The following is a 24230-nucleotide window of genomic DNA, read 5'->3' as shown; positions in this document are numbered from 1 at the left end:
GGATAGGCATTAACAATTCAAGTGTATGTTACACATAGAAGCCAGGCATCTAGTAAGTAGGTTAGGGCCAAGGAGGCATGTGCTGGCTATTGCTAGCTCAACAGTGCACAAACGGTCAGTACTGAAGATAGAATACTTAGTCTATCTAGCTACCGCCCGCTTTCCTATCTTCTTCGTAACCACCAGAAAGGTGGTAGCCTTGGCTTCAGGACATGCTCTGATCATGTAACATTGTGAAATGCTAAGTAACTAGCAGTCCCCCCCCCCCACTGTTGTACAAGCTAGCTTGCAAATAGAGCAGCGCTTGCTAATTATTAACGTCTAAACATGGTGACGCTACCTAGCTGATAATAACAGACAGCGAATGTCAGCCAGCGAAACTACCCAAACGCTAGCAGCCTACAACACACTACATCGATTAAAAGTGATGACAGCATTTGGCAAGATAACACAATATATTTTTACAAAAATAAAGCGGCTTTTTTTTAAACTAGCATAGATAGCTAACTCATAACCATACCTATGCGTGCATTTCAGCATTTTAGCGACAACATCTGCCACAGAAAAAAATGCACTCGTTCCCCAGTTGATGTCCGTGTTGGAACGTACCATGCCATTTTATTCTTAAATTCTAGGGGGACCGCGCTGAGATTAAAAACGCAATGGTGCAGCGCTTTGACACGTTACAACTTATTGCTATATTAAAAACACTTTATAAAAATAATAATGAATAAACGTTCTCACACGAAACATAGTCAGATATGCTAAAAACAATATTGGGTTCTGTGATAAAGAACCACATACAGCGGTTGAAACAACATAGGCGTGGTTAAATGATGACACAAAGTCTGATTGGTCAGAGTAGTTACTAGCAGGATTTAAAAAATGTTAAAGCATCAGCTGCTTGTGCATTGGCTACGTGGGTGGTGAATGTATTTTGGCGATACGCTTACGACGTCCCTAAAATATTCGAGATCTATCGGAGAAGGCGGTGTTTGAGGCTGTAACATTTGTTTAGGTAAGTGTGTTTAATGGTGTTTTATTGTTTTCACTAGCTACCAGCAACCTACATCTGTAATGTTGTAGATGTTTATATCAACTTTAATTAACGTTAATCAGTTTAACTAATACATTGCCTTTTTGAAGGTTTCAGTACATGTAACTAAACAGTCTTGTTTGTCACCTTCACAGGGACAATGGCGACTTTAGAGGACAGTCTGAAGACAATAGTGAGAACCTTCAGGCGAGAATGCCACCGGGTTCTTGAGTCAGAGAGGACTACCATCCACGGGGCAGATGGAATGTTGATGGTTCTACAGCTGGCCATCGCAGAGGTCAATAAACAGGTACAACTGGTAACATTTTATAAGCTATGAATCCCTCGCTGTGACAAGTGGCCTACAGCAGTTTCATAGGGCCCCTGCAAGCCCCCAACCTCCCCAAAATAGTTTTTTGTGAGCGGATCTGTTAACTTATTGGGAATTCTACAATTTGTGCCATGGGGCAAAGGGAAAAAGGTGGTTTTATTGCTACCCATGCCATTCTGCAATGAGGCTGTGAATTTGTCATTTTAAAGCTAATTTCCTGCTATTCTACACATTTTGCCATGAGGCTGAGACCTTTTTTTTTTGTTGCAGTTTTACAGCTGATTTCCTGTAGTTAGCATTTTTGGCTTATAATGTGTTCATATTGTATTGGGGGAGGGCCATTTATATGCTACAATATCAGTACTTGTTGTGTTTACAACTTGTCTAAGTCCTAGCATCTACTGATTTCAACTAGTGTATAGCTGTGGATTGACTAAATTGTTTGAATGTAATAGTGGCATTTAATATGAACAAATAATTATGGAATCATTCATCTAAAGCTGGCTAGCTAACAAACCTACAGTGCAGACATTTTTCCCATTCATTATTTTATGCTGTCTATCACAGCACTGGTAAACCATGGTTGACTAACTCCCTGACCAACATGGCTGGTCTTTATTCCATCGAAGCTCAATGTCCATTCTGGTATTTCAATTCCTAATTATTTTGGGGTGAGGCCCCCCCCCCCCAAGCCTGCGTGGTACACCATTGACTGTGGTCCTAACAGACATCGATACTGCGATCAAAGCCATAACATTTAATGGCCTAATTCCAAAACATGTTGTCACTAAGGCAATGAGTTTATCTGCACCCCTATTATAGCCATTTGGGCCTAGTTTCTCCTGATCACATGGTCAGAAGACTCCTGACCCTATAAAGAAATAATCACATCATTTGTCCCACCCTTGGTCCCACCAGACTGTATGGGAGGATAATTCTCCATGAACTATGCATTCTGATTCCCATCACAGGCAGCAGTCATGGCTTTAATCCATCTGCTTTTGCTCTCTTCTGACAGGAGAGTGGAGAGTTCAGTGTTGCCCTGAGCGACGTTCTGATGGCCTGGAAACACTTACTGTTAGACAAACTTCACCTGCCCCTTGACAATGACTCTTCCCGACCAGAGAACTATGACATCATCAGGAAAGAATACGACTCCTTTCTGAAGCGCACCAACACTATGGACCTGATTGATATCCACTCTATGTACAAACAGCTAAGGGTTGATCTGGACCCTGAGGAGCCTCTGAGCTCAGTGAGTATTAGGCCTGATTGAAACTAGGATGATGGCCCATGATTGGAAGTTTTAGTCAACTGTTTGAAATAGTCTCATAGGCCAGTTAGACTAACTGCTAAATCTGTGTTCATGTTGCCAAGGTCCAGCTGTTTCAGTTTCTGTCCAATAACATGGAGACCTATGAGGTGAGGGATTCCCTGTCCCAGGTCCCCTCCACTCCATCAAGCAAGTCAAAGCCATGCAGCACACAGGTAAACATATGTCATAAGCATGTATGAACATATCAGCATTATACAGGTCAGCATAGTGTAAGCAAACTGACTCTCCATTCTCTCCACTCACATAAGAGAAGGTGGTTTGGCCAGAATATAAAATGTTACGTTGGCTCATATCATTGTACAACCAAGGTACTTCGTTTCACTGTTCCCTCTCGTTTTCCCAGTCAGCCTGGCAAGACTTTCATTCTCCCTTAGCTTTTCCAGTCTTTTTCAGGCACTGGAATCGGTCTCACTCTTATTAACAGGAACTTTAAATCATATTACTCAGATTTAAGAGCAAAATGTGAATTAAATTACCAGACAGCTGTTTTTAAAATGCTACAGACATTGTGGGCTAGGACATGCGCTGCTCTCTCCAGGCTGCTGCCCTGTCAACTGTCTGATTTATGAGTGGGTAGAATATGGGTTGCTACTGTAATACTGCCTGGGGGTAACGAGGTTTATGAAATGTTGGTTTGGGTTGAAGATGGTGTTCTGACTTTAAATTGGACCGTGTAGTTTGTGGCATCAGCTGTTGTTTTTAAAGGCTGGTAAATCTCCAATAGGTAGGAAAGGTGGTAAGGAGGGTCTTCTGCTCCTATCTGGATCAGCTGGTCAACTCCAAGAACGACATGGCCCTAGCGTACACCCTTGACACCCCTAGCAGATCGCTCGGCCGTATAGCTTTTACTGACCTGAAGCGTGAAGCACGGAGCAAGAACATGTCACTCTTCTTGGTAAGATTGACAAATTGGCCTCTACTCTTTCCATGTCTGTTTCCTATCATTACACTGACCTATGGGTTTCAGCAATGAATGTTGACAACATGACAATCATATGGTCTCGTAATGTTAATCATCTATATATTGCAGGCTGTGACATCATTTGTGCGAGCGGTCCAGCTGGGAGGAAAGGGCTATGCCCCCGCTGAGTCTGACCCCCTGAGGAAACATGTTAAAGGCCTGTCAGACTTTGTCCGTTTCACAGACAACCTGGAGGAGATATTGGGAGACAACCCTGACCCAAGGTACTTAACCAGCTGGGTTGTATTCATTAGTGCACATCGTAGCAAAACGTTTTGGAATGGAAGGTAAAAACCAACCCTTAATGGATAGGTCCATGTACTGTAGTTCTTCCTGGTTTGTCTGTTCTTCTGTTTGGTGCCTAATGAATACCACCCTGGCCTGGCAGACTCCATCTCTGTTTACCCTTGTCATCAAATCCCACATGCCCATTGCTGTGTACAGATCTGATTTCCCCCTAATGACTTCAGCCCCAGGTTGTCATGATAACATGTGAATTACTAAAACATGTTTATCTCGGCTACATCAAAGTAAAATTGACTAAAAGTCAAAAGATAATATGTTCCTTCCTTGGTTTGATTACTATTATCATCGAACTTTATTTCCTTGATCACTCTCGTGGCCTTTGTATAATTGCAGATTGATTCAGATTTTGTTCAAGCGTTTGACAGTGCCACAAATGTGGTTAAGAGATTGTTTGGTCATTCGATGAAAATGTGTGGACTGAACTTTGATCTAAAGCAATGGGAGAAGTCCTGCTGTGTCACAAGGCCTCATTTCCCCTGAATTCCAGTAGCAACTACAGTGCTAGATGATTGACATCTTGGCACTCCGATATATAGCGATAGTCCATAATATTGGATGTATTGTCCCAGTTCCCTCATAGCAGGGGCCTTCTGGGTGTTTATGACTGAGGATTTTCTCCCTGCTCTGCTGTGGTGCCTCTCTGATGGGACACTGGACTGATCTGATGCCAGAATGTCTCTTTCAACAGCCTGCACCCCTACTTCCCCCTTCACACCCTCAGTGGAGTACTGTATTTCCACACACAAACACCTTCTCTGAAGGGTTCAGGGCCTCTTGTTCAGTTAACATCTGGTATCCCAGATGATTCTGTTCCAGAGGCTCACTCCCCTCTCATAATAGCTGGGTAAGGGATTCTAGCCTGCTCCTTCTCCACCCCACCTTGCCACAGTCTTGACACTTGGTGCTCTTTTCACGCACCCCAATAATGTTGCAGTCACTTCACGGTCAGCGATGAGTAAACCCTTAGACAAAGGGGGCGTCTTCAGCCATCTTTCTCCTCATGGCCTATAAGTAGAAGGCTGCTTGACTTGTCTGCCTAATGGATTAGATAATTGCAAGAATTTATTATATTTCATGTACACTTGTTTTTCTCAGTATTGCTGGCGTTTGTCTGGTGACCAGTATCAGGGCAGCTCTGTTGAAGGGGCGGGCCAGTGGAGACGTTGTGTACGCTGCAGCTGACCAGACCGCCAAGGACCTCAAAGAGCGGATCGTTCAGATCCATCTGTCCCACAGACTGCAGTCGGCTAGTGGGACAGGGATCAGCCCAGCCAGGGTATGATGACTTTCTGGGCCAACGGATCCAACCGCTCTCAGCCTACATGTTCATGTCAGTGCCCTTTTTTTGTTTGATCCACATCAATGCCATCTTAACACTATAGTGTTTTGTGTATATCCTCTTCAGCCTAGATACCATGCTATTAACCACGCCACTGCTTATGGAGGTCGGGAGACTGTGAAGGTCCTGATAGCATTGCTGGATGAAGATGCTTTGGCACCGCCCTGCAGGAACAAGGCAGTCTTACTCTCTGCGGATCAGGCTGTCCTCAGTGGGGAGGAGGGGACCTGCATGCTCACACTGTTCCGGTAAGCCTCATCTCACGCGCGCACACGCACTAATCAAAACTTAATAGGCTAATAATGAATAGGTTTTCACAGCCTCTCTAACCCCTAACTCATAAACAGCTGGTTTCAGTCTCTGATTGCTTCTGTGTCCTCAGATCCCCTGAGGTTCCCACTGGCTCCTCTCCAAAACCCCTGCAACACCGTGTCCAGGAGCGACAAGATCAACTCAAACCCAAGGTACACACACACAGCTCGCCCACCTCCCACCCTCCAAGTAGCACCAGGAGACCCGAATACGAAACATCGAATCAGATGTCCAAACATTGAAAAATAATGTCTATGTCCTGTAATTTCTCCCCGGTATTGTATTATTTATTTGCTCAGTTGACGCCCCTCGTCTTATAACTGGCTTCTACACGTTCACATTTGTACAGCTGTGTTTTTGCTCCCAGCATTAGTCCAGTGGGTTGCTCTGAGTGAGTCTGGGGTATAAAACTACTCCTCTACAATCGGGGGATTCAAACCTCCCAGTACACGTTTTGTTATGTTTCTCAACAGGGCTCCACCCTCTGGGTTTGATAAGTAGCTGGTCAAAAGATGCTCTATTCTTCTGTTTTTGTCAATCTCCCTGAGGGTTTGCATGTTTACCGTGGTCATTGTATAGCATCCCTAGACGTTTTCTCTTTTATCAGTAGGCCCAGGACAATACCAGTATCACAATATTTTTCCATGGCAAAAATGAAAACCAAAGCAGAACTCTTTGTTCCTTTAAAAATACAGGTTTTTAAAGGATTCAGGTTGTCTCCTATAGCTTGGGAAATAAGTAAATGTGACTCGATGACTGTTTGTTTCCATCATTAGGGCACTTTTCCTGAAGTGAAATCCGCTTCATTTTTTATTTAATTTTTTTCCCTTGCCGCGATACTAATGAGTATCGTGATACTGGCATCGGCCCTAATTATCAGGATGTAAACGGATTGATATAACCAGCGGATGTGGACGGAATCTCAGTCAGAAGTGTGATGTTTGCAGCCTGGAAGGCTGTGGGCTTATCGACTTGCCTCAGTGTACATGTTTGCTGTTTTCACAATGCGCTTGTAGAATTGAAACCTGGTGCTAACATGCTGTGCTTGTCAGTAACAAGTATACCGTTCGTCAAAAGCACCTAGTTAAATAGCAAATAAAACCTGGATGTAGAAACTGCTTGCTCATCTAAAACAATTAGTTTCAGATTTTAAAGGGGCTGGGTTGTTCTCAGTCTCTACATGAAATAGACTGCTTGAACCCCTTTCAAACGTGTACTAAACACATTTTGTGGAAATGGGCTCCTTTTTTGATTGCGCTAGCAGATGTCACTTTAGCTCCCCACATTCTGGCCGTCTTCCTGGGAGTGCGCTGTAATGGTCCCTGGGCTGCTCACCGCTTCCTGAACTCGGCGGGCGGAAGCTTTCTGCATCCACTTCACTTTAAAGATGTCATATCAGTCGCTTAACTCGACTAGTAAGGGAAACTTGAATGGTTGTTTCCTGTTGTCTGCTGAATGTCGATCAACCCGGACCCCTGTCCAATAGTTTCATCATACGCTGACGTCAGTCAACTGGCCCACGTGCAGATAGTCACATTTAGTTTTTGCATTGTGGTTCTTTTTTCCCATGCTTTTGTCTGTTTCAGACAGAATAAACATGGCAAAACTGTTAACTCAGCAAATTAAGTGCGCTTAATGATGTATTGAATTGCATAATTGGAATGAATAGTATGACCCATTGATGCCTGTGATAATTTGATCTCTGTAACAAGATGCCTTTCAATGCTTTGACGTATTCCTCTTCCCCATGAAATCCAAGCTGGCTCATCATAAGAGGAGCTGCCATAAGAACACAATGAGTCTGCCAACTTCTCACCTAATATCCTGATCTTGCAGGTGGGCTATTGGGCTTGTGTGCGTGCATTCAAAAACAAACCCGAGAACAGAGCAATTGCTTGCACCTGCTGTTCCTTGAGGTCTCATCAGGATGGGCTTACCTTGCCTGGCCAGGCCAACCAGTCTATAGAGGTTGTCTTAGGACAGCCTCTGAAGTGGTGGTGCCCCCCCCTAATGTCATCCTCTCCCTGTAATGGAACAAGATGCTGCTGTTTCCACCTGCTATAATTGGATTAAGTGTGGACTGCATGTCAGGAGGATGTCATGGTAGTCTTCTACCTCCCTGCCTGCGTTATGTTATGTTCTCCCCTGTCCGTCAATATTTCTGGCGTTAGTGAGGCGTTTTTATTAGCATGCAACGAGGGTACGTGTACATTTCATGCCTTGTGATCTGAGTTCAATGTTGTTTTAGCTGCTCTTTTGAGAAGTTCTTTGACTAGCCTTCTCTCAGGGCTTTGATTTTATTTATTTTTTTCCCCCCTTTGCTTTACAGTCCCACCCAGCTTTGCACACCGTTCTTTTTTCTCCACTGGATTCCTCCTTCCCTACTGCGCCTCTGCTGCTGGCCTGGAGGGAGAAATCCTTGAGTCGTGATAATCCCCAGCAGGCCTAGATCAGAGGATAAAGGAGTGGATCGGCCAGGTTTCCCGATAGCGGTGGAATTTAGGCTTACGAATGTCTTTAACAATGCGTCTTTCCTACAACGGCTAAATATGTAACATGCGTTTTACACAACACCATGCAGAGCAGTCGCTAAATGCATCGTTGGAGCGCGTGTCGAGACTGATGGGATCGACAGGGAGCACTGCTGTTGGATCCGCTTTCTTCATTCCAATCTTTCCTTAACTTTTTAGAATTATAATAGATCAGCTCCGACAGATATTACCACCCACTGCTGCAAATATTGACGCGGTTAATTATAATGCCTACCCGATTAAAAAATGATTTGCCACATTGCGCAGAAGGCTACACATCATGAAATGTGTTGAAATTATAGATTAGCCTATAAGTAGAACGTATAACTCAATTGATTGAAAGTATTCCTTGACAAGATGGTGCCGAAGACCATGACTGATGTTTTACATTCTCCCAACCAATTGTGTAATTTAAAAAATATCTATATTTTTTTTTAACTTATTGTGTACATAATGTTACTGCTAACGTCTCTTATGACTGAAAATAACTTCTGGACATCAGAAAAGCGATTACTCGCCGCAGACAAACTTTTTCCTTCAACGAGTCCGACATCCTGCTTTCACTGGAACAGGCCCAGATCCACGCCTTTTGCTGGAAATGGGGATGCAGATCGGGGATCCTTCTGAAAATCCAGAGGCGAGCAAACTTCCAATGCCTTCCATTCTTGCAACGTGCGATCGTTAGAAAATAAAATTGATGACCTAATATTAAGATTATCCAATCAACGGGACATTAAGATTTGCAGTTCTGTTTCACCGAGAGGCGGCTGAATGAAGAAACGGACAATATAGAGCTGGCGGGATTTTCCATGCACCGGCAGAACAGACGCTACCTCTGGTAAAATGAGGGGTGGGTGTGTCTTTGTCAATAACAGCTTGTGCGTGATGTCTAAGATTAAAGAAGTCTCAAGGTATTGTTTTCCTGAGGTAGAGTACCTTATGATGCGGTCGACTGCATCATATCTACCAAGAGTTGTCATCTATATTATTTGTAGCCGTCTAATTACCAGCTCAAAGCGAAGCTGGCACTAAGACCGCTCTCAACCAACTCAATAAGGCCATAAGCAAAGAAGAAAATGCTCACCCAGAAGCGGTGCTCCTAGTGGCCGGGGACTTTAATGCAGGCAAACTTAAATGAGTTTTACCAAATTTTTACCAGCGTATGACATGTGCAACCAGGGGAAAAGAATCCTAGACCACCTTTACTCCACACACAGAGATGCATACAAAGCTCTCCCGCCTTCCATTTGGCAAATCTGTCCATAATTCTATCCTCCTGCTTACAAGCAAAAACTTAAGCAGGATGTACCAGTGACTCGCTCAATACGGAAGTGGTCAGATGACACGGATGCTACACTACAGGACTGTTTTGCTAGCACAGACTGGAATATGTTCCGGGATTCATCCAATGGCAATGAGGAATACATCGGCTTCATCAATAAGTGCATCGACGTCGTCCCCACAGTGACTGTACATACATATCCCAATTAGAATCCATGGATTACAGGCAACATCCGCCTCGAGCTGCCACTTTCAAGGAGCGGGAGACTAATCCGGACACTTATAAGAAATCCCACAATGCCCTCAGATGAACCATCAAACAAGCAAAGCGCCAATACAGGATTAAGATTGAATCCTACTACACCAGCTCTGACGCCCGTTGGATGTGGCAGGTCTTAAACTATTACGGACTACAAAGGGAAACCCAGACGCGAGCTGCCCAGTGGCGCGAGCCTACCAGATGAGCTAAATGCCTTTTTATGCTCACTTCGAGGCAAGCAACACTGAAGCATACACGAGAGCACAAGCTGTTCTGGATGACAGTGTGATAATGTTCTCGGTAGCCGACGTGAACAAAACCTTTAAACAGGTCAACATTCACAAAGCCGCTGGTTACCAGGACTGATTACCAGGACGTGTACTCAAAGCATGCGCAGACCAACTGTCAAGTGGCTTCACTGACATTTTCAAGTTCTACCTGACCGAGTCTGTAATTCCAACATGTTTCAAGCAGACCACCATAGTCCTTGTGTCCAAGGAAGCGACGGTAACCTGCCTAAATGATTACCGCCCCGTGGCACTCACGTCGGTAACCATGAAGTGCTTTGAAAGGCTGGTCATGGCTCACATCAACAGCATCCTCCTGGACACTAGACCCACTCCAATTTGCATACTGCCCCAACAGATCCACAGATGCTGCAATCTCAATCGCACTCCGCACTGCCCTTTCTCACCTGGACAAAAGGAACATCAATGTGAGAATGCTGTTCATTGACCACAGCTCAGCATTCAACACCATAGTGCCCACGAAGCTCATCGCTAAGGACTCTGGGACTAAACACCTCCCTCTGCAACTGGATCCTGGACTTCCTGACGGGCCGCCCCCAGGTGGTAAGTGTAGGCAACAACACGTATGCCATGCTGATCCTTAACACTGGGGCCCCTCAGGGGTGTGTACTTAGTCCCACCTGTATTCCCTGTTCACCCACAACTGCATGGCCAAACACGACTCCAACAACAAGTTTGCTGAAGACACAACAGTGGTAGGCCTGATCACTGACAACAATGAGACTAGGGAGGTCAGAACTGGCAATGTGGTGCCAGGACCACTACCTCTCCCTCAATGTGAGCAAGACAAAGGAGCTGATTGTGGACTACAGGAAAAGGTGAGCCGAACAGGCCCCCATTAACATCGACAGGGCTGTAATGGAGCGGGTCGAGAGTTGAAGTTCCTTGGTGTCCACATCACCAACGAACTATCATGATCCAAACATACCAAGACAGTTGTGAAGAGGGCACAACAAAACCTTTTCCCCAAGAGACTGAAAAGATTTTGCATGGGTCCCCAGTTCCTCAAAAGGTTCTACAGCTGCACCATCGAGAGCATCCTGACAGGTTGCATCTCCACCTGGTATGGCATCTGACCGTAAGGCACTACAGAGGGTAGTGTGTACGGCCCAGTACATCACTGTGGCCAAGCTTCCTGCCATCCAGGACCTACAGTTGAAGTCAGAAGTTTACATACACCTTAGCCAACTACATTTAAACTCCAGTTTTTCACAATTCATGACATTTAATCCTAGTAAAAATTCTCTGTCTTAGGTGAGTTAGTATCACCACTTTATTTTAAGAATGTGATATGTCAGAATAATACAATACCTTGACTTTGTTGTCCTTAAGCCATTTTGCCACAACTTTGGAAGTATGCTTGGGGTCATTGTCCATTTGGAAGTCCCCATTTGCGACCAAGCTTTAACTTCCTGACTGATGTCTTGATGTTGCTTCAATATATCCACATAATTGTCCTTCCTCATGTTGCCATCTCTTTTGTGAAGTGCACCAGTCCCTCCTGCAGCAAAGCACCCCCATAACATGATGCTGCCACCCCCGTGCTTTACAGTTGGGATGATGTTCTTCGGCTTGCAAGCGTCCCCCTTTTTCCTCCAAACATAACGATGGTCATTATGGCCACACAGTTCTATTTTTGTTTCATCAGACCAGAGGACATTTCTCCAAAAGGTACAATCTTTGTTCCCATGTGCAGTTGCAAACCGTAGTCTGGCTTTTTTTATGGCAGTTTTGGAGCTGTGGCTTCTTCCTTGCTGAGTGGCCTTTGAGGTTATGTCGATATAGGACTCGTTTTACTGTGGATATAGATACTTTTGTACCTGATTCCACCAGCATCTTCACAAGGTCCTTTTCTGTTCTGGGATTGATTTGTACTTTTCGCACCAAAGTACGTTCATCTCTAGGAGACAGAACGCGTCTCCTTCCTGAACGGTGGGACGGCTGCGTGGTCCCATGGTGTTTATACTTGCATACTATTATTTGTACAGATGAACGTGGTACCTTTATATTTTTGTCTGAGGTTTTCAAGCAAAGAAGCACTGCGTTTGAAATGCTTCCAATTGACTCAGGCTAATTGACATAAATTATCTGATGTAGAGGTCGACCGATTAATTGGAATGGCCGACGTTATGAAAACTTGAATCGGCATTTTTGGACACAGATTATGGCCGATTTACATTGTACTCGCCGAGGAGACTGCGTGGCAGGCTGACTACCTGTTATGCGAGTGCAGCAAGGAGCCAAGGTAAGTTGCTAGCTAGCATTAAACTTATCTTATAAAAAAAAAGTACAATCTTTAACAAACTAGTAATTATATAGCTTGTCCTGCGTTGCGTATAATCGATGCGGTGCCTGTTAATTTATCATCGAATCACAGCCTACTTCGCCGAACGGGTGACGATTTAACAAGTGCATTCGTGAAAAAAAGCACTGTCTTTGCACCAATGTGTACCTAACCATAAACATCAATGCCTTTCTTAAAATCAATACACAAGCTTATCTTTAAACCTGAATATTTACTTAATATTGCCTGGTAACATGGAAATTGTGTCACTTCTCTTGCGTTCTGTGCAAGCAGAGTCAGGGTATATGCAACAGTTTGGGTTGCCTGGCTCGTTGCGAACTGTGTGAAGACCATTTCTTCCTAACGAAGACCGTAATTAATTTGCCAGAACTCTACATAACATAGGTTGTGCAATATTTAGACTTAGGGACGCCACCCGTTAGATAAAATACGGAACGGTTCCGTGTTTCACTGAAAGAATAAATGTTTTGTTTTCGAAATGATAGTTTCCGGATTTGACCATATTAATGACCTTAGGCTTTTATTTCTGTGTTATTATATTATAATTAAGTCTATGATTTGATAGAGCAGTCTGACTGAGCGGTGGTAGGCAGCAGCAGGCTCGTAAGCATTCATTCAAACAGCACTTTCCTGCATTTGCCAGCAGCTCTTTGTTGTGCTTCAAGCATTGCGCTGTTTATGACTTCAAGCCTATCAACTCCCTGGATAAGGCTGGCAATACTATAGTGCCTATAAGAGCATACAATAGTCAAAGGTATATGAAATACAAAGGGCATAGAGAGAAATAGTCCTATAATTACAACCTACTTCTTACCTGGGAATATTGAAGACTCATGTTAAAAGGAACCACCAGCTTTCATATGTTCTGAGCAGGAAACTTAAACGTTAGCTTTTTTACATGGCAAATATTGCACTTGTTCTTCTCCAACACTTTGTTTTTGCGTTATTTAAACCAAATTGAACATGTTTCATTATTTGAGACTAAATTGTTTTTATTGATGTATTAAGTAAAAAAATAAGTGTTCATTCGATATTGTTGTAATTGTCATTATTACAAATATTTTAAAAAATCATCAGATTTAATCGGTATCGGCTTTTTTTGGTCCTCCAATAATCGGTATCGGCGTTGAAAAATCATAATCGGTCGACCTCTAATCAGAAGCTTCTAAAGCCATGACATCATTTTCTGGAATTTTCCAAGCTGTTTAAAGGCACAGTCAATTTAGTGTATGAACTTCTGACCCACTGGAATTGTGATGTTGAAATAATCTGTAAACAATTGTTGGAAAAATTACTTGTCATGCACAAAGTAGATGTCCTAACTGACTGGACAAAACTATACTTTGTTAACAAGAAATTTGTTGAGTGATTGAAAAAAGAGTTTTAATGACTCCAACCTAAGTGTATGTAGACTTCAACTGTATATAATGGGCTGTGTCAGAGGAAAGCCCATAAAATTGTCAGACTCCAGTCACCCAAGTTACAGACTTTTCTCTGCTACCGCACGGCAAGCTGTACCGGAGCACCAAGTCTAGGACCAAAAGGCTCCTCAACAGCTTCTACCCCCATGCCATTAGACTGAACAATTAATACAAATCGCCACAAGACAATTGACATTGATTTCCTCCACCTCTTGTACACTGCTGCTACTTGCTGTCTGTTACCTATGCGTAGTCACTTCGCCTCCACCTATGTTTACAGATTACCTCAACTAGCCTGTACCCCCGCACACTGACTCGGTTCCGGTGACCCCTGTATATAGCCTCGTTATTCTTATTGTATTACTTTTTATTTTAGCCTACTTGGTAGGTATTATTTTTCTTGATCTGCACTGATTAAGGGCTTGTAAAGTAAGCATTTCACGGTAAAGTCTACACTTGTTGTATTCGGCGCATGTGGCAAGTAAAGTTTGATTTGAATTGACAACATTGAAATATAAATGTCATCTGATTTTCATTTGTAGCATATTTTTATACGTGGTTTGTCAATTGCAAAGACAACTTTATTTATTTTATCGGTGGTCAGACGGATAAACCATGTGATTCTTTGTTTAGCGGGGGATCTGTATAAAAAGTGATGCAGGAGGGCAAAAAGCATGATGCATTTAGCTGTTCTGAGTGTGAGGCATGCATTAGATTACAGACGTTTTCAAGTGCGGCCTTTTCAAGTGCAACGTTAACGAGGGAGACTTAACGCTGCCCCTACGACGGTTCTATCAAGGCCAAATTCATTAAGATGCTTTTGAGAAACCGGTCCCTGAACCCTGTACGTGGTTTGAGATGTTAACGTGGTAACTTTTTTTCCAACTTGGGATAGCCAGTTCTATTGGCAATTTTAGCATGTATATCTTGGGGGCGAAAACTACCCCAATTGTTTTTAATGCATGCTAGCAAAGCCACTACACAACACTTAACAATGCATCAATTGTACTGTAACTATGACAAACAGTGCCCACAAACTGTTAGGGCCTACATAACTTTCCCAACAGCAGAGCTTTCTTTTCAGCACCATTGAGTTAATATTTATCACTGCTACACCTGGCTTTCAGTCAAGCCTTGTCTGGCAGTGAAACAGTTTATCAGCCTCATTTACTGGCTTTAAAAAAAATAGCTCATATGGCTGACTTGCTTAAACAAATGTGGTTTCTACTGACAATTGAATGTACAAACTATGGCATAAGGGAATGATGAGCGGATGAGGCAATCCATAATTTCGATTAAGACATTAACGAGAGAGTTAAGACTGGTCTATTTCAGCACTTTAAAAAAAATGTACAGCGACAGAATTCAGAACATTGGCAATTCTTACAGTATTCGCCCTGTACACCATGACCGTTCAAAAATGTATTTTCCAAGTCTGAGCTTGTCGTTCTTCCGCCCCCCCAAGTTCCCAGTTGTCTTGAACTCACTGAAGTCTCAGATTTCTGAGTTTCTAGTTGTTTTGAACACAGCAGAAGTCATGCTGGATTGACAGCATGGCCAATGTATTAAACCTCTTTTGGCCCATGGTGTTGCAGGTGCATGTTTATCCTTTTAAACTTGGGAAAGAGACTTGGACCACACCCCCTCTCCATTGAATAGCAGGCTAGTGATTGCTTTTCAGCACTTGCAGTTAGCCATTGATTTATTGATTTTTTTCTAAACCACTTATTGTTGAATTTACTATTTCCTACATAAGGGATGCCGATGGCATTACCTGTATGGTTGAGGATCTCCGTATTGCAAATGTACGGTCCCTTGCAAGATGTCCGTGAGTGTTTTATTTAAATAGGCTGTCGGCCTATGGTCGTGCCCCAGGGCCAGATCTTCCAGGAAGTCATCAAATAAAGTCTCTCGGACATTTGGTTTCGTTTTTTTAAAATAAAATGTTAAATTTTTGGTCATTTTTCCATTGTGCTGGTAGGTTTGTCCATTTCCAATGTATTTAATGAGGGATTATCCATCACCAAATGGACAGGCTGAAATCAACATCAATGAGAAATTCTTACTTCCTCTGATCAAACATGACAAATATACCTTCAAGGTTGATTCAGGGCTTAATATATACACACCTCAATTGGACATTTCTCATGCCATTTGTCCAAGTTCACTGATCATATATTGCAAATGGACAAACACAATAAAATAAGACAAATGTATGTTTATACGGTTATTACATATGTATAATTAACAAAATATATTTATTTCAAAATTTCACCCTTTGGGTCTTGTGTTTGTCACCATTTGCCATATGAAAATCTACGGTGGAGCGCGTACACCATTTTTGGGCTATGACACTAGGCATTTGCCATGTTCCGCTTGCCATATGGTTTTGATGAACTGCCATCCATTTGAGTGGTATTTGCGATTGTATATATGGTTTGCCCAATGCCAGTAAGTTGCCATTCATTTTTGTCAATTTCATGGGGGTCTTCCCTTTCCAAATGCACTGTGAACATTACATTGGTAAGTATTCAGACCCCTTGGTTTTTTCCACATTTTGTTACGTTACAGCCTTATTCTAAAATGGATTATATTGTTCCCCCCTCAATTTAAACAGAATATTCCATAATGACAAAGTAAAACGTTTTCAACATTTTGGCGCATTGTGTATATATCAACTGAAATATCACATTTTGACATACGTTTTCAGATCCTCTAAGTACTTTGACGCACCTTTTGCAGTGATTACAGCCTCAAGTCTTCTTGGGTATGATGCTACAAGATTGGCACATCTGAATTTTGGAAGTTTATCCCATTCTTCTCTGTAGATTCTCTCAAACTGTCAGGTTGGAGGGTGAGCATCGCTGCACAGCTAATTTCAGCTCTCCAAAGATGTTCGATCGGGTTCAAGTCCGGCCTCTGGCTGGGCCACTCAAGGACATTCAGACTTGTCACGAAGCCACTTCTGTACTTTGCTCTGTTCATCTCTCCCTCAATCCTGACTAGTCTACCAGTCCCTGCCGCTGAAAAACATCCCTATAGCATGATGCCATCACCGCCATGCTTCATCGTACGAATTGTGACAGGTTTCCTCCAGACGTGATGCTTGGAATTCAGGCCAAAGAGTTCTATCTTGGTTTTATCAGACCAGAGAATCTTGTGGTCTGAGTCTTTAGGTGTGTTTTGGCAAACTCTAAGCGTGCTGTCATGTGACTTATTTTTTATTTTTATTTTTACTGATTGGCTTCTGTCTGGCCACTCTACCGTAAAGGCCTGATTGGAGTGCTGCAGAGATTGTTGTCCTTCTGGAAGGTTCTCCCATCACCACAGAGGAACTCTGGATCTCTGTCAGAGTGACCATCAGGTTCTTGGTCACCTCCCTGACCAAGGCCTTTCTCCCCTGATTGCTCAGTTTGGTGGTTGCAAACATCTTCCATTTTCAGAATGGAGGCCACTGTTCTTGGACCTTCAATGTTTTGATATCCTTCCCCACATCTGTGTCTTGACACAATGCTGTCTCTGAGCTGTATGGACAATTCCTTCAACCTCATGGCTTGGTTTTTGCTCTGACGTGCCCTGTCAACTGTGGTACCTTAAATAGGGGTGTCTCCAAATCATGACCAATCAATTGAATTTACCACAGGTGATCTATGGAAACAGGATGCACTTGAGCTCAATGTCGAGTCTTCTAGCGAATGGTCTGAATAATACGTTTTATTTTTTTCTAAATTTGCTAACATTTCTAAATCTGTATTTGCTTTGTCATTATGGGGTATTGTGTAGATTGAGTTATTCTGAAATGGTTAAATATTTTTTTTTAATTAAGGCTGTAACTTAACAATGTGGAAAAAGGAAAGGGGTCTGAATGCACTGTATGGCCGATGAGCACTGATACGTTATCTTATGACAAGAATTGAAAACGATTTGCCAGTAGATTGTCGACTTGCTTCATGATGACTGCTTGCTAGTTAAGCTTTTGAAAGTATGACGATGACGTGATCAGTCCAATCAAAGCTACGGTAGTTATGTCATTTTATCTGTGGCCAAGGTGCTTGAATTTTCGAGCTCTCCTTGTAGATTTTGCGGTGGCATAGTGTCCCCATGAGTGACAGAACACTGAGCCTATCACGGCGCAACTAGAGAACATTGGCTCTCTGTGAGTAAAACATTTAAACGTGTGAACCCTCGCAAGGCTGCCGGCCCAGACGGCATCCCTAGCCGCGTCATCAGAGCATGCGCAGACCAGCTGGCTGGTGTGTTTATGGACATATTCAATCAATCCTTACCCCAGTCTGCTGTTCCCACATGCTTCAAGAGGGCCACCATTGTTCCTGTTCCCAAGAAAGCGAAAGTCATTTAGCTCAGTTACCATCGCCCCGTAGCACTCACTTCAGTCATCATGAAGTGCTTTGAGAGACTTGTCAAGGACCATGTCACCTCCACCCTAGACCCACTTCAATTTGCTTACCTCCCCAATAGGTCCATAGATGACACAATCACACTGCACACTGCCCTAATACATCTGGACAAGAGGAATACCTATGTAAGAATGCGGTTCATCGACTACAGCTCAGCATTTCACACCATAGTACCCTCAACTCGTCATTAAGCTCGAGACCCTGGTTCTCGACCCCACCCTGTGCAACTGGGTTCTGGACTTCCTGATGGGCCGCCCCCAGGTGGTGAGGGTAGGAAGCATCTCCACCCCGCTGATCCTCAACACTGGGGACCCGTAAGGGTGCGTTCTCAGCCCTCTCCTGTACTCCCTGTTCACCCATGACTGCGTGGCCATGCACGCCTCCAACTCAATCATCAAGTTTACAGATGACCCTACAGTGGTAGGCTTGATTACCAACAACGACGAGACGGCCTATAGGGAGGAGGTGAGGGCCCTCGGAGTGTGGTGTCAAGAAAATAACCTCACACCCAACGTCAACAAAACAAAGGAGATTGTGGACTTTAGGAAACGGCAGAGGGAGCACCCCCCCTATCCACATCGACGGGACCGTAGTGGAGAGGGTGGAGAGTTAAGTTCCTCGGCCTACACATCACGGACAAACTGAAATAGTCCACCCGCACAGACAGCGTGGTGAAGGCGCAACAGTGCCTCTTCAACCTCAACAGGCTGAAGCAATTTGGCTTCTCACCAAAAACACTCAAACTTTTACAGATGCACAATCGAGAGCATCCTGTCAGGCTGTATCACCGCCTGGTATTGCAACTGCTCTGCCCACAACCGCAAGGCTCTCCAGAGGGTAGTGAGGTCTGCACAACGCATCACCTGGGGTTGAACTACCTTCCCTCCAGGACACCTACAGCACCTGATGTCACAGGAACGCCCAAAAACATCAAGGACAACAACCACCCGAGCCACTGCCTGTTCACCCCGCTATCATCCAGAAGGCGAGGTAGGTACAGGTGCATTAAAGCTGGGATCGAGAGACAAAAGCTGTTTTTCAGTCTCAAAGCCATCAGACTGTTAAACAGCCATCACTAACATTGAGTGGCTGCTGACAACATACTGACTCAAATCTCAAGCCACTTTAATAATGAAAAATTGGATGTAATGTATTACTAGCCACTTTAAACAATGCCACTTTATACAAATCAAATGTATTTATATAGCCCTTCTTACATCAGCTGATGTCACAAAGTGCTGTACAGAAACCCAGCCTAAAACCCCAAACCGCAAGCAATGCAGGTGTAGAAGCACGGTGGCTAGGAAAAACTCCCTCGAAAGGCCAAAACCTAGGAAGAAACCTAGAGAGGAACCAGGCTGAGGGGTGGCCAGTCCTCTTCTGGCTGTGCCGGGTGGAGATTATAACAGCACATGGCCTAGATGTTCAAATGTTCATAAATGACCAGCATTGTCTAATAATAATAATCATAGTAGTTGTCGAGGGTGCAACAAGTCAGTAACACAAGAGTAAGTGTCAGTTGGCTTTTTCATAGCCGATCTTTGAGAGTATCTCTACCGCTCCTGCTGTCTCTAGAGAGTTGAAAACAGCAGGTCTGGGACAGGTAGCACGTCCGGTGAATAGGTCAGGGTTCCAGCAGGTCTGGGACAGGTCATACACAATGTAACTCCAAGTCAATCACACTTCTGTGAAATCAAACTGTCCACTTAGGAAGCAACACTGATTGACAATAAATTTCACATGCTGTTGTGCAAATGGAATAGACAACAGGTGGAAATTATAGGCAATTAGCAAGACACCCCCAATAAAGGAGTGGTTCTGCAGGTGGGGACCACAGACCACTTCTCAGTTCCTATGCTTCCTGGCTGATGTTTTGGTCACTTTTGAATGCTGGTGGTGCTTTCACTCTAGTGGTAGCATGAGACAGAGTCTACAACCCACACAAGTGGCTCAGGTAGTGCAGCTCATCCAGGATGGCACATCAATGCGAGCTGTGGCAAGAAGGTTTGCTGTGTCTGTCAGCGTAGTGTCCAGAGCATGGAGGCGCTACCAGGAGACAGGCCAGTACATCAGGAGACGTGGAGGAGGCCGTAGGAGGGCAACAACCCAGCAGCAGGACCGCTACCTCCGCCTTTGTGCAAGGTGGAGCAGGAGGAGCACTGCCAGAGCCCTGCAAAATGACCTCCAGCAGGCCACAAATGTGCATGTCTGCTCAAACGGTCAGAAACAGACTCCATGAGGGTGGTATGAGGGCCCGACGTCCACAGGTGGGGGTTGTGCTTACAGCCCAACACCGTGCAGGGCGTTTGGCATTTGCAAGAGAACACCAAGATTGGCAAATTCGCCACTGGCGCCCTGTGCTCTTCACAGATGAAGCAGGTTCACACTGAGCACATGTGACAGAGTCTGGAGACGCCGTGGAGAACGTTCTGCTGCCTGCAACATCCTCCAGCATGACCGGTTTGGCGGTGGGTCAGTCATGGTGTGGGGTGGCATTTCTTTGGGGGGCCGCACAGCCCTCCATGTACTCACCAGAGGTAGCCTGACTGCCATTAGGTACCGAGATGAGATCCTCAGACCCCTTGTGAGACCATATGCTGGTGCGGTTGGCCCTGGGTTCCTCCTAATGCAGGACAATGCTAGACCTCATGTGGCTGGAGTGTCAGCAGTTCCTGCAAGAGGAAGGCATTGATGCTATGGACTGGCCTGCCCGTTCCCCAGACCTGAATCCAATTGAGCACATCTGGGACATCATGTCTCACTCCAACGCCACGTTGCACCACAGACTGTCCAGAAGTTGGCGGATGCTTTAGTCCAGGTCTGGGAGGAGATCCTTCAGGAGACCATCCGCCACCTCATCAGGAGCATGCCCAGGCGTTGTAGGGAGGTTATACAGGCACGTGGAGGCCACACACACTACTGAGCCTCATTTTGACTTGTTTTAAGGACATTACATCAAAGTTGGATCAGCCTGTAGTGTGGTTTTCCTTTAATTTTGAGTGTGACTCCAAATTCAGACCTCCATGGGTTGATAAATTGGATTTCCATTGATTATTTTTGTGTGATTTTGTTGTCAGCACATTCAACTATGTAAAGAAAAAAGTATTTAATAAGATTATTTCAGTCAGTGTGTTATTTTAGTGTTCCCTTTATTTTTTTGAGCAGTGTATAATGTTTACATACCCTACATTACTCATCTCATATGTATATACTGTACTCTATACCATCTACTGCATCTTGCCTATGCCATTTGGCCATCGCTCATCCATATATATTTTTTTTATGTACATATTCTTATTCATTCGTGTGTGTGTGTGTGTGTGTGTGTGTGTGTGTGTGTGTAAGGTATTACTGCATGGTCGGAACTAGAATCACAAGCATTTTGCTACTCTCGCATTAACATTGCTAACCATGTGTATGGGACAAATGAAATGTGATTTGACATTACCAATCCCTATGCTCTGTAGTTTCCGCTGGCTGCCCCACCACAGAAAGCACTAGGTAAACCACTGCGGCCCTACCCTGAATGACAGGTCGCCGCTGGCCAGGTCCACAAAAGTGCTTGCTCACCTTTTTAAGCCAGCTCCATTTCTACAGTAATGAATATTTCAGAACTAACCTGATACCAGGCAGGCAAACTCCATTTATCCTTGAATGAATTGTCCAAGCCACAAGTTGAGGACCAATTAAATCCGATTCCCTCTTAGTCGCTGGTTTGACTCCCCGAGCCAACTTGGTGAAAAAGCTGTTGCACCTTTTGAGGCAAGGCACTTAACCCTAATTAGTCTTAAATTACACTTTAGTAATGACGATGCATTTTAAACTTCACTCAGAGTAAAACTTGTGTGTGTGTGACGTAACACTATTATTTTATCAATAGGAGTGTGGGAGTTGCTTGTGCATTGATAAGCACACAAGATAGCAAAAATATATTAAAATAAACACTGCACTTGAAGCCTATTTCACACCATCGCCTGCGGAATTTGCAGTGACTTCCCTTTCATTTTGATTTCGGCACAAATTAAAGTGGCACTGACTCGCCCATGGATTAAGGCTTCGGCATTGTCTCGACGTGTTTGACTAGCCTTGTGCGACATGCATGTGCAGTTACAAGCCTGCTAGAGTTAGCGGCAGGCGGACAAGTAATATACACTGTCGTAGTATGGATAAAGCCTGAGAATGTGAAGTTAACTAAAGCTAGCTAGCTTTAAAAACCCCTGAGTAGCGCTAGCTTCAGTCATAGTATACCCCAGGGGCTACTGGGGTTGTGGGCCCTGGAGATCACTCACTACTTTTCTTGGCTGTTCTCAGATCAGTAAAAATAAACAGGCTACTAGGTTCAGGTTCATTGTCTAATGGAGGCTTGGCTGATTTAAACCTCATTACGTCACAATTTTCTTCCAGAACTTGCAACAAAACTGTTTCGATAAACAAGCCCATTCCTGGAGAGCTACATCTTGTATCTTCACTTCAACCCCAATCTAGTGCACCTGATCCTTATTATTTTATTTTCTTTAAGGCCAGAGAGCGAACCATCCGATCTCAGTTTGCCTGCACGTACCAGGACGACTGGGAGCTGCCCCTCAACCGCGTGCTGGACTTCCCCAGCACCATCCAGGTCCCCATCTGTGTACACCCGGCTCCTAAGCGGACCCTCACTACTGTGGACTCCACCTCTGCTGTCAAGGAGCTGGGCAGAGGTAAAAATGTGTAGTTGTGACTTCATTCCCCCTTTCTCAGCAGAGACTTGTAACAGACTTTCTCACATATAGTGCAGCGTAGCTACATGCACACAACACCTCCCCCCCCCCCCCCCTTCCCCCCTTCAGGGATTGGCTTCTATTCCCTCTGACGCCACCGACTCGGCTTGATGCCCAGATCCACCTTCCCAGCCCAGGCCTCGAACCCTGCCCAGTCCCAGCCTGGGGACTGGTACTTACGATCAACCTTTAAATGATTCCCCATTTTTATAAAACCTGGCCGCCCCCACATCTGTAGTAAAAACCTACCCCCCCCCTCTTTCTTTCTGTGGGAATCCAGGCTCCACTCCATCGGGTTACATGACAAATGTTCACTTTCAGCTCGCTAGAATAAACACTCTGGCTGTTAAACTGCAGGCTAACGTCAGCAATTTCATCAGATTTTTTTCCCCCCCCTCTTTCCTTCCTCTCTTGTTATGTCAAAAAAAAATGTCAACCCCAATTGTTAAGCTCTATTACTGTTTCCTCTCTCCAGTGGAGGTTTACCCAGAGGCTGGGAGGAAAGAGGCCCTGCGAGGAGGCACGACCCGGGGGGTTGCCGCAGCGCTGGGGCCCAGGAGTGGAAATGATGCCCCGAGCAGCAGAGTAGGTGGGGGCGGTCGGAAGACCAGTATCCAGACAGAAGGAAGCAGCAAGGCCTGTAAACGGAAGCTGGTGGATTGTAGCGAACACTGTGAGCCAGAGAACCAGCCCCCTCTGAAGAAACTCCCCACCAGATTGACAGGGAAGAATGGCAGGGATAAAGCCCCCAGTAAGAAGAAACTGATTGCAGGACAGGGCAAGCTCACCAGCTTCTTCAGATTGTAAAGTACTCATTGTCGTGATGAAATAGAAGGCACTACTAGTAATGTCGCTTTATTTAATCAATGGTCTGTCTTCTTTGAAGCTGAATGTTCCGGAATCAATTGCACTTGTTTTCCCGCAGTGGCGCTTGGCCTGATTTCAGAGGCTTTATTGTACTTTTTTTAAATTTCTTCTTTTCTTGCCTCTGTGCTTTCCAACGATTGACAGACATCATTTTGAAAGAAAGATCACCAGCTGTGGTGTGTCTGGGAGAGTGTAATGCAATGATGCAGAAGAGCTGTTGAGGCAATGTGGAAAGTCTGAGAGTGGTTGAAACCTAAGCAGATCTGTTTGATAGCCGATCTGTGAAGGATTGGCCTGCAGTTTATCTCCCACTAAGACAAGGCCCACCACCAGACACTTCTCCTCTTTCATGCATCTTCACTACTACTATAATAAATTCCATACTGTTTATTTTCTTTACCTGTACGATGGTGACTTTCCAAATGTAGCTATATTATGTGACCCAGAATTGAAGCGTAC

At 44.3% G+C, this 24230-nt stretch overlaps 1 protein-coding gene across 1 annotated transcript; it reads left to right on the top strand.

Moving 5' to 3' along the window:
• Positions 1-868: 868 nt before the first annotated feature.
• parpbp (PARP1 binding protein) lies at positions 869-24166 on the top strand. The gene is made up of 11 exons (XM_014153360.2): positions 869-1018; positions 1192-1346; positions 2386-2622; positions 2745-2855; positions 3428-3598; positions 3734-3888; positions 5066-5246; positions 5376-5557; positions 5692-5773; positions 22664-22844; positions 23380-24166. The coding sequence occupies exons 2-11, from the start codon at positions 1197-1199 to the stop codon at positions 23709-23711; spliced, it is 1782 nt and encodes a 593-aa protein (XP_014008835.2). The 5' UTR covers positions 869-1018; positions 1192-1196; the 3' UTR covers positions 23712-24166.
• Positions 24167-24230: the final 64 nt, after the last annotated feature.

The sequence above is a fragment of the Salmo salar genome, chromosome ssa17, assembly GCF_905237065.1.
Source record: "Salmo salar chromosome ssa17, Ssal_v3.1, whole genome shotgun sequence".
Lineage (NCBI taxonomy): Eukaryota > Metazoa > Chordata > Actinopteri > Salmoniformes > Salmonidae > Salmo > Salmo salar.
The sequence above is the reverse complement of the archived record's forward strand: the minus strand, read 5'-3'. Positions and strand labels throughout refer to the sequence as shown.